A 12008-nucleotide genomic window follows, 5' to 3' on the forward strand; every position below is an offset into this window, starting at 1 on the left:
ACGACTGTTTCATATAAATGAACAGATTAAAATTTAATTTATTTGTTTGAACCATAAAAAAAAATCAAGTTTATTGCAAAGAAAAATTATTTCTAAAGGTAGATTTAAATGGCTTTTTATGAACGTTAAATAGGAATCTATTATCTTGTTTACTACTAAATGGAAATTGATATACACTTTTAAACTATGTCTTATTTTTTGCATACACGTTCAAAAAGTTTTATCACATACATATAATAAGAGTAAATTTTGATAAATTGTGAAAAAATTGTTATATTTGTATACGAATTTTCGATACTTTATATTGGTACTGTTGGTGTGTAAATGTAACGCATATATTACAAATATCACACTAAACTATGGGAATTTTTGAATCATTTATTATAGTGTAAATAAAATGTTGACTGATCGGTTGATGACAAAAAAAAAAAAAATTTCAAAAAGAAATATTACAAAACTGGTTGTTGACCAATTAAAATTTTATTCAGATCATTGTTCATTTATATTATTTAGATCATATTTTATATTGTAATTCCGTCTTCCCTTACCTTTATTTATTTTAAGAAGTGACCATTGAACATTTATTATAATTAAAATTTCAAAGTCATAACTGATAACAATCATGATTATTATTAATCATCAAATGGTGACTAATGTGAGTTTAAACAATCGTGATACAGTAATACTGCTAATTATTATCAAAATTATTAAACAATACTGAATATTTAATGTTCTGTATAAAACTTTAAAAACCCTTTTTATTTTACATTTTTTAACTAGTCTTGAAAATGTTTAAGCTTCTATTACTAATATTAAACATTAAAATAATGTTTTTAAGATTAATTTTTTTAGTTTAACAATATTTATTTATATATAATATCTATTAGAGTAAATTTGTCTTTATATATAAACATTTAACATAATTTATTTAAATTTGTATAATGTAAAGAAAAATTATAGTAAAAACAGAAACATAATTATAATTACTAAGTTTTCAATTTTTCACATTAATCATTTTTATTTAATATATTCAATAGAATGAATTCATACATTTTCAAAAACATTTTACTAGTTATTATTTTTACCTAGAGAGATTGTTGACTTAATGTTTATAAGATCAACTGAAATAATAATGAAAACGTTCTAGACTAAGATTGTAATATTGATTCAAGTAACAAAATTTTAACAGGATTAAATTTACTCAATAAAATAAGGAATATTTAAATGTAAACAGTTGAAATAAATTAAAAATTTAGATTCAATTAATAAAAATTACCAAATGTTTATAGTATTGTTGTAACATAATTATTTTCTGACCAATTTGTTTTTTTTAAAACGCGATTACGTCGCAGAGATAGTCCTATTTTTGAAAAATATTTTACTTCGCATTCATAGGGATATTTTACTATCATATTTAGAAGAAAAGCTTCAAAAGTTTCAGTATTCTTATTATTCTCATATTTCTTTTTTAAAAATTCTAAATCTGGTACGGGAGAATCTTGTTGTTCGACACAAAATTTTCCAATTATATTGTCATATATTTCTTTTTTAAAGATGTTAAGGGGTTCTATAAAGGTATCGATTTTTTCAACAAAGTTTTTATTATTCAATAAAATTATCACATAAATTGGCTGAGTTGTTATTTTGTTTATATTTTCGTACAAGTTTTTTAAAGGCGTACAAAGAAATGATTCTTGGAAATAATTATCTTCTAATAATCGTCCATAATTGATTCCTATTTCAATAAATTTTGTTCGATCTTGAATATTCGTTATAATATTATACAGTTTCTCGAGAGCTTTATTAATCTCGACTCTTTTTTTTAAAGTTTTAAATTCATTGGCTAAATTTTCAATCAAAGCCGCGTACGTGAGTAATAAATGAGTGTATTGACAACTAATTATTGAACAAATAATATGTGGATAAATTGGTTCATTTGTTCCCAAACAATCATTGAACGAAATTATTCTATCTTCTTCAATTATTTTAGTTTTTTTAAAAGAATCCCAACCTTGATTATTAATAATGGTTTTCATAAATTTTAGTGGATCAACTTGTATAGTTAACTGAAAAGATGAAAACAATATTGCAGTGATTATTAATGCTTTCATTTTATATCAAACTAGTGTTGAAAAAAAAATGAATAGTTTGTTTAATCAAATACATACGTGTTAATACATTTAAGAGATCGTGCTTTTTAAGTTGCTTTACACATTTATTTTTTAATATAACCTATTATACTATAACTAGTTAATAATAGAAAAACGTTATTGCTTCCGTAAATAGCTAACAATTATTTACAAATATATTATGTCATGCACTTTGTTTTATTGAATTCTATTTTATAAATTTCTAATAGTACATCCATTAAATGCTTAAGAATTTTTTTTTTTTTCAAAAAAAAAAAATGTATTTTATTTACGTATTAATACGTAGATAATAGTAGAATTTTTTAAATCTTGTTTTAAATGTTTTAGCTTCGATGCGAAACTGAGAAGGTCTTAATTTTACAATGATGTGTTTATTATTTATTTATTTATTTTTTTTTTGTGTCTGTCACTGGACCGATTTTACTCGACAATACGTCAGAAAATCACAAATCGTATCTAGTTGAAGAAATTCCCCNTCACTGGACCGATTTTACTCGACAATACGTCAGAAAATCACAAATCGTATCTAGTTGAAGAAATTCCCCCAAAAAATTACGATTTTTAGAATCAGTAAATTTGAAACCTTAGAAATTTCCCTTTCATTTCATATAAATGTTTTGAAAATCTGACCCTTTACCTGCCAACAGGGGGGATTCAAAATAGCAACTTCTGCACAAAAATTTAACTTTTTCAGCTGACGTTTTGAAAATGTTCCGGTTTTGAAAAAGCTTCAATCATATGTTAAAATGATACTAATGTTAAGTACTATAAGTTCAAAAAAAAATTTCGTCCTGATGACTTATCTTCAATGTGAAAATGGTTGGCGTAGTTAAAAATCATGCAATTTTGGTGTTAAAATTTACGATTTCATATTTTATTTTTTCAACTTTAAATTACTATACCTTTATGAAAATGTATGGATCAATACAAATTTTTGTTTCTAATTAAATTATATATATATATCTTTCATCCGATATACGTTTTTTGTAAATCAGACCACTACTCTTTATACAGACAGGGTTTAAATTTTTAAAAATACGAGTAAAAAGTAGAACTTTTTCAACTTAAACTTTGAAAATGATCTGAAAACACTGCGTCCTTTAAACATATTTCAAATTAAATCTTACAATAAATGCAATAAGTTCAAAAAAAAAATTTGTCCCAACACCTTTTCTTCTATAAGAAAATGGCTGTCGAAATTAACGAAATTAAAATTTTTTAAAATTAAACATTATCTACAGACTTGCATCGAAGCGTTTTTTATGATCGTGATTTTAATCACTGTCAGATATCATTATACTTGACCAAACTATGTCTCATCCCCACTGTGCTGGGTTTTTATTTTTATATTTCCACCGCTTTGTGTTACTATTGCTGTTTTAATATTAGCACTGGCGGCTCGTGGCTTGGACGACAGGACGATGGCATCTCCTACTAAAATTAATTAAATGAAAAAAAAAAACCCAACACAGTAGGGTGGCGGCATAGTGGGGACGTTGCATAGTTGGGTCCAGTATAGATTTAATCTGACAGTGATTAAAATCACTATCATAAAAAACGCTTCGATGCAAATCTGTAGATAGTGTTTAATTCTAAGAAATTGATGAATAATTACAAAAGCAACATCAACTTCAATTTCCTTAATTATACCCAGATTAGTAATTCTTATAATTATTTATTATATAATTTTTAAAATTAATTGTTTTCAAATTATTATTGATTTTGATTTTTAATATGTTAAAAGTAATCATTTTGAACCTACTTTTTATTGTCTTTTAAAGTGAAAGTTTTAATAAAAAAAAATGAATTTATTACTATAACATTTAGCTTAACCTGCAAGTTTGAAATTGACATTATTACATAGAAAAAAATGAAATTGTTAAGATTAATATGCAATTAGGGAATTTTATAATTACTATTTAGAGTACATTTATCAGAAAAGTTAGATTTTTTTACAATTTTATCGTAATAGATAACTGAAATAGAAAAAATAGTAATCATTTCCTAATAACTTTTGGCGTTTAAAAAGATTCTGCAATTGAAATATTAATATTCAGAACTTAATTAATTTTGATTATTTACTTTAACTAAATGAACCAATCAAAACAAAGATGTTAAAAAGATTTACTCAATTGAACGTATTATAAAATTTGATTATAATTGTAAAAATCCATCGTTAAATTCAGGTGAAACCAAAAATAATTTTTTTTTTTATTTATGATTTATATAGCAACATATTACAAAAAAAAATTGGAATTTTATAGTAGCACACACAAATAGAGTTAAAAAATTAATAAATTACAAAGTAAAATTATTTACTTTTGTAGTGGAATACTTTTATCATATCAAATCTAATTCGACAATAAATACTTTAAGAATATTAGAAATTAATGATTTTAATTGTTTGTATGGAAAAAGCTGATTAAGCTACTTTTTACTTGAATAAGGAATATTTTTTCGATTTTTAAGAGTAATAACTTAAACTAAATACGAAATGTAATCATTTTGACGTATCGTTGAAAAAATAGGTCTAGTGAGGTTTGGCAAAATAAATCGTAGTCACAAAAAGAAACACATAGTAAAATAATATTAATATGAATATATATTTCTTGTAATGCAAACATTACATTTTTTTTTAATTTCGACAACCATTTGCACATAGAAGATAAGGTGTCGGGACAAATTTTTTTTTTTCATTTTATAGTATATAACATAACCTTTGATTTAATATATGTTCAAAGGACGCAGTATTTCTGGAACATTTTCAAAAGTTAAGTTGAAAAAGTTCTATTTTTTATACAATGTTTCAAGTTTTGAACGGCCGCTATATAAGGGGAAATTGTCCAATTTTAATAAATAGTATGTCAAATGAAAGATGTACTTATAATGTATTTAGAAAAAAAAATGTGTGCTGATACATACATTTTTCGAAAAGTTATAACATTTTTAAATTGAAAATTTAAAATCGAAAATCGAAAATTTTAACACAAAAATAGCGTTTTTTTAACTACGGCAGACGTTTACATGCAGAAGATTAAGTGTCGGGACAATTTTTTTTTTTTAATTTTATAGTACATAAAATAAGCTTTAATTTAATATATGTTCAAAGGACGCAGTATTTCTGGAACATTTTCAAAAATTAAGTTGAAAAAGTTAGTTTTTATAAAAAAGTTGCTATTTTAAATCCNTTCAAAGGACGCAGTATTTCTGGAACATTTTCAAAAGTTAAGTTGAAAAAGTTCTATTTTTTATACAATATTTCAAGTTTTGAACGGCCGCTATATAAGGGGAAATTGTCCAATTTTAATAAAAAGTATGTCAAATGAAAGATGTACTTATAATGTATTTAGAAAAAAAAAATTTGTGCTGATATATACATTTTTCGAAAAGTTATAGCATTTTTAAGTTGAAAATTAAAAATCGAAAATCGAAAATTTTAACACAAAAATAGTGTTTTTTTAACTACGGCAACCGTTTACATGTAGAAGATAAAGTGTCGGGACAAATTTTTTTTTTTCATTTTATAGTACATAAAATAAGCTTTAATTTGATATATGTTTAAAGGACGCAGTATTTCCGGAACATTTTCAAAAGTTCAGTTGAAAAAGATCTATGTTTTTTACAATATTTTAAGTTTTGAACGCCCCCTATATAAGGGGAAATTGTCCAATTTTAATAAAAAGTATGTCAAATGAAAGATGTACTTATAATGTATTTAGAAAAAAAAAATTGTGCTGATACATACATTTTTCGAAAAGTTATAGCATTTTTAAGTTGAAAATTGAAAATCGAAAATCGAAAATTTTAACACAAAAATAGCGTTTTTTTAACTACGGCAGACGTTTACATGCAGAGATAAAGTGTCGGGACAAATTTTTTTTTTTCATTTTATAGTTATATAAGATTTAATTTAATATATGTTCAAAGGACGCAGTATTTCTGGAACATTTTCAAAAGTTAAGTTGAAAAAGTTCTATTTTTTATACAATATTTCAAGTTTTGAACGGCCGCTATATAAGGGGAAATTGTCCAATTTTAATAAAAAGTATGTCAAATGAAAGATGTACTTATAATGTATTTAGAAAAAAAAAAATGTGTGCTGATACATACATTTTTCGAAAAGTTATAACATTTTTAAGTTGAAAATTTAAAATCGAAAATTTTAACACAAAAATAGCGTTTTTTTAACTACGGCAGACGTTTACATGCAGAGATTAAGTGTCGGGACAAATTTTTTTTTTTCATTTTATAGTTATATAAGATTTAATTTGATATATGTTTAAAGGACGCAGTATTTCTGGAACATTTTCAAAAATTAAGTTGAAAAAGTTAGTTTTTATAAAAAAGTTGCTATTTTAAATCCCCCCCAATGAGCAGGTTAAGTGTTAGATTTTCAAAAAAATTATATCAAATGAAAGGAAAATATCTAAGGTTTTAGTTTAAAAAAAAAGTTATGTTGATTTATTGATTTTTGAAAAAGTTATGGAAGTTTTAAGAAAAAAAAGTGAAAAAAATGACAAAATTTACCGATTTTTATATTTGTAATTTNAATTATATCAAATGAAAAGAAAATATCTAAGGTTTTAGTATAAAAAAAAATGTATGTTGATTTATTGATTTTTGAAAAAGTTATGGAAGTTTTAAGAAAAAAAAGTGAAAAAAATGACAAAATTTACCGATTTTNAGGTTTTAGTATAAAAAAAAAGTTATGTTGATTTATTGATTTTTGAAAAAGTTATGGAAGTTTTAAGAAAAAAAAGTGAAAAAAATGACAAAATTTACCGATTTTTAAATTTGTAATTTTTTTGGATATTTCCCCCATTTGCGGGGAACGAGGGANTTTATATTTGTAATTTTTTTGGATATTTCACCCATTTGCGGGGAACGAGGGAAAATTTTTCAATTTTTAAGGATAATGTCTTTAATTAGATACAATTTGTGATCTTTTGACGTATTGTTGAAAGAAATCGGTCCAGTGAGAGCTGACAAAAATTGGCAACAGACATAAAAAAAAAAAACACATCATGGTAAAATTAATACCTTCTCAGGTTCGCATCGAAGCTAAAATTATTTGTATATTCTTAATTCTACATTTTTATTGACAATGCAAATTTTTAAACAGTAAAATAGTTCTAATACATTTGTCGTGTGCGAACATTAAAGTTGTTTCCCTGAGTATATGCGGTACACATGTACACACGAGCAGTGTTTGGACGCCAACAGCGTCGTCCATGCAATATGCAGAAACGTCCACAACTAGCGAGGCGGCCACTCGTATGAGGGCGGGTACGGTTCAGCTGCGACCTTATGTGCGGGTTATGGACGACAGGCAGCGTCGTCCACACAGTCTTCTTCTTCTCCTTCGCCTCAATCCNAATCTTCTTCTCCCTCGCCTCAATCCCAACTACTTGGGGTCGGCCACCCTTATCCTAAACTTCCACTTGACACGATCTCCCTCATCATCTGCGCTTNATATGACCCCCACATCAGCTGTCCTCACATCGCATTCAATAGCTTCCCTCCATCTCTTTTTTGGTCTTCCTCTACCTCATCTTCCTTAAACATTCATTTCTACAGCATACAGTAAAATATTAGTATATTACTATATTGGGTAATTTATTTTTAGAATTAACTACGTGTACNCAGCTGTCCTCACATCGCATTCAATAGCTTCCCTCCATCTCTTTTTTGGTCTTCCTCTACCTCATCTTCCTTCAACATTCATTTCTACAGCATACAGTAAAATATTAGTATATTACTATATTGGGTAATTTATTTTTAGAATTAACTACGTGTACGCTCGTCGTTACACGATTTACTATAATAGTATAGTCGCTATTATTATTATTATTATTTTCATTTCTATTTTCTACTGCGACCTTTAAAATAATAATATGTGTTTTATTTAATTTGACAATTTTTTACACCTATAACTAGCTGTATTATACTTAAACTACTAAAACTTTAACAAAATATTAAAATGCACCTTTTGTTCACAGTCTTAATAACACAGTTCGACAAAATTTCGATCATTAAATGCTTATGGATTTTTTTCTATAATTTATTAACTACCTTTAAAAGTTTATATCGACACTGGTAGATCTAATCTTCTCAATTCATCTCTCGTAAAGTTATTCATAATTATAATATTAATTGTATTTATTATTAACAATTTTAATGTTAATATTAGTATTTAAATGAACACTCTCATAATAAATATGTTGTAATACAACATTGTTGAATGAAATATTATGTATTATTTATTATTAATATTTAATCATTTATTTAAAATCGAAATGATAAAAAAACCTTTCTTAAGACGTTTTTTTTACATCTTCAGCGTGAAAATACTTTTCCACTATGTATAAACTTAGGCTGTAATGTTAACGCATCATCATTCGTTCTCTTTGTCAAACTACCGGTTACATTTTTAATTTTATGAAACTAATGATTGAACAGATTAGAGAAAATTGAAAAAAGAAGAAAATTACTATGTTCTCATAAAATGACACAGATGGTTCTATAACACGTGATAATTCGGTGTCTTCTTCATCCGTTTACTACTTCTTTATTGAATGTCTCACCTCTTCACGGGTACTGCAACAGTTGTAATCAACTTTTCGTCCGTTGCTGGGTAATAAAACCATTACGTACTTGTACTGTTTTTTACTTTGGATCGTCAACCTTAAGTTCTCCGTTAAAAAAAAAACAAACGTCTAGAACAACGGCAGAGAACCTCACAGGCTCCGGCTGTCGATAAGCTTTGTAAGTAAGCAGTCCGCTACGACGACTGACGGCCGAGTGTGTTATTATTTATTTAATATTTTTTAATGCGTCATTCGAATATATCGGCAAACGTTTATTATAATAATTACGATCGTGTCCATTATGAAACGATAAAAATACCAAACGTTTTTCTATTAGTCGTAGTGTCGTAATTAAATTCCGAGAGATGTTCCGGTCGGAAATTAAAGACCGTCTTCTCGGGCAGTGCTGCGATGGGTCTGTGCAGTCGCAGTGTCCGATCAAAGGAGCCGCACGGTAAACAGTCAATTTGGCGGCGGCGATTTTTCGTTAAGGGCGCCAGAGGGGTACCGCCCCCTAAAAAATAGACTCGTTAATTGCGCTAGGGGACTATTGATGATGTGTGTATACGCGTATGATGACTTGCACGATCACCGTGGTATTGTAAGAAGCATATTACACTATATATGTACAATGCATATTATGTGTAGAATAATATAAACACGGCAGAGTTTGTGACCGCAGTGGCGGTGGTGGTACGGCGGCAGAGGTGACTTGGCGAAAAACGTGGGAATGGAGAAAAAAGGTCCGCTTTATTTTATTTTTTTCATAAGCGACTTATTACGTTTAATTGAATGTAAAAATTGTTCGAAAACGACCCCAGCGTGTAAATGACTACTTATAGGCGCATTGTGTCGAACGCCGAATCTATAACGAACTGGCTAACAACAATGAGTCGTGATCCGAGAATCAGGAGCATGTCGTTACTTTTCCTGATATGATTTCTTCTTATGAGCAGAAACGCATCATTAAAATATTTTACAGTAAACCGTTGACTGTACGGGACTTGTTCGTTTAACTGGCAGTACAATTGATAAAACGGCAATTTCTCCAACGACGCTACGGCAAAAACCAACCGACTCGAGTTACTAAAAATTGAGATTTATTAAACGCGTTGAAAACTATTAAAAGTCTTTCATTGATTCGGTGTTTTGATATGGTGAAAGTTTTGATTTAAAAGTCAAAATGTGAAAGTTTCTATGCACAACAAAATATCATACCTATAAATAACCATCATAAAACATTTACACATAATTAGCTACTTTTCTTGGCATCAACAAAAAAAGAGAAAAATTATAATTTAGACATGAAATCATAGCACGCGACTGAAAACATCCTTNAATCATAACACGCGACTGAAAACATCCTTTTTTATACGCTAAGCTAACAACCTATAGAAAATTTACTATTTAACACCGAACAAACTTTTCATTTGAAAAATAATAATAATTTTTTTATAATACTTTAACTAAAAATTTATTCAATTATAAATAAAACACTAGCATTACAATACAAATATATAGAAAAACAATTAAAATTTAAAATAGTCTCATGTAAATACTTACATGTTGCTAACTAGCTATTTTTTATGCTTATGTACATATATATATATTAATTTGATTATAATAATATTACCAATACTAAAAGTAATTTAAATTTTGTATTAAGATTGAGTTAAATATAATTTTAATTTTAAACAAAGTGAAATGTATTCAGTTTTTTCTATACATTTTGTTAGCTCCATAAAAACTGTTTGTAAAATTACAAACCAAATAATCCAATAGTTCATAAGTATTTAAAATATTCTTACTTGTACTCTACAATAACTCTCTCACTTACAAGTAAATTTTTAGAATAGTGAATTTTTTAGAATGACATCTTTCTTATTATAAACAATCTTTCAAGTATTCTCGTATATATATTATTTTTTTTAACGTTTGCAGCATTAAACGTTAACGTTCAATTAAAAACGTTAAACGTGAAAATATAGTAATGTTATTATAACAAAACATAAAATGTAATTTTGTTTTATATTTAAGCATGAATAATATTTTCACACTTAATGTTTTAATGTTAAACTTTATTTTGCACATTAATCGTATTTATATAAACTTCGAAGCGAAGCGGATTTTACTATTTTTTTTTTTCTGTCTATTACCACTTTTTCTCAGCTCTAACCGAATGGATTTCTTTCAACGATACGTCAAAAGATTACAAATCGTATCTAGTCCAAGGCATTACCCTCAAAAATTGGAAAAAATCTACACGTTTGTCTGACCACGGGGGGGGGGGGGGTTCAAAATGATAATTTTTTTAACTTAATTTTTGAAAATGTTCCGGAAATACTGACACTATATATATATATATATATTAGGGTGGTATAAAAAACACGACTTCAGATATTTGATCACGTGACCCCCCCCCATTTATTACTTGATATAGACTGTGAAAATTTGGACTCGATCAAACAACTACTTCCCGTGCCACATTGAAGTTGAAGTTTGACGAAATAGGGTTGTTTTTTAGTATTTCACATTAATATCAATAAATATTATAGTTTGCGTAAAAATGTAAAGATTAGAAACTATTTAGTATTGAATTTCAAACAGAAAAAGTTTTAATGCATTTTTTCTAAAATCTATCTGTGATAATTCAAAAATATCTTTTAATTTTTGTAATTTTGTAAAATCAATAACAGATTGACTATTTACAATGTACACGACAGATATAAAAATAATAAACACTTTAATGTTGAGTTTATAATAGGAGAATATAAAAATTGGAAGGGCTTAACCTTCCCTTATAAGATCGTTAAAATTTGCCCTTAGTTGTTTTGTAAAAAAAAAAAAATTTTAATTGTTTGTATAGTTAAATAGAATCGAGCTAAAAGGTTATTTTACCTAATGTCATAAATAACACTATCGATTCTTATTATTTGAACGTTTGACCATTTTTAAAATTTTTATTTTTTTAAAGTCTTTAGACGAAAATTATCAAGTAACATAATTTATTTATATAAAAATTTTAAATTCATATTTTTTTAAATTAATACAATTATTAAAATTTTTCAACCATTTACATGACAATGAATTTTTGAAAAAAATTTAACTTCAATTTATGCATATACCTACGTCATTGATATTTCTAAAAATATTTTACTTTATAGAATCAAATTTATGCAGTTATGTCATATTAAATGAATTATAAATCGCAGTGTAGTTTCTATAAAAAAAATTATGTTGTTATTTTTCCATTTCAATAAAGTATAAGTAA

At 26.5% G+C, this 12008-nt stretch overlaps 1 protein-coding gene across 1 annotated transcript; it reads right to left on the reverse strand.

Moving 5' to 3' along the window:
* Positions 1-1029: 1029 nt before the first annotated feature.
* On the reverse strand, positions 1030-2196 carry LOC126901527 (uncharacterized). The gene is made up of 2 exons (XM_050678026.1): positions 2169-2196; positions 1030-2066 (listed from the first exon to the last, which is right to left on the reverse strand). Exon 2 carries the CDS (start codon positions 2034-2036, stop codon positions 1284-1286), a length of 753 nt encoding a protein of 250 aa, XP_050533983.1. The 5' UTR covers positions 2037-2066; positions 2169-2196; the 3' UTR covers positions 1030-1283.
* Positions 2197-12008: the final 9812 nt, after the last annotated feature.

The sequence above is a fragment of the Daktulosphaira vitifoliae genome, unplaced genomic scaffold, assembly GCF_025091365.1.
Source record: "Daktulosphaira vitifoliae isolate Bord-2020 unplaced genomic scaffold, ASM2509136v1 Scaffold_3, whole genome shotgun sequence".
Classification (NCBI taxonomy): domain Eukaryota; kingdom Metazoa; phylum Arthropoda; class Insecta; order Hemiptera; family Phylloxeridae; genus Daktulosphaira; species Daktulosphaira vitifoliae.

Bases quoted from the DNA above. Each gene is read 5' to 3' on its own strand.
- LOC126901527 (XM_050678026.1), bottom strand. From the start codon at position 2,036: ATGAAAACCATTATTAATAATCAAGGTTGGGATTCTTTTAAAAAAACT.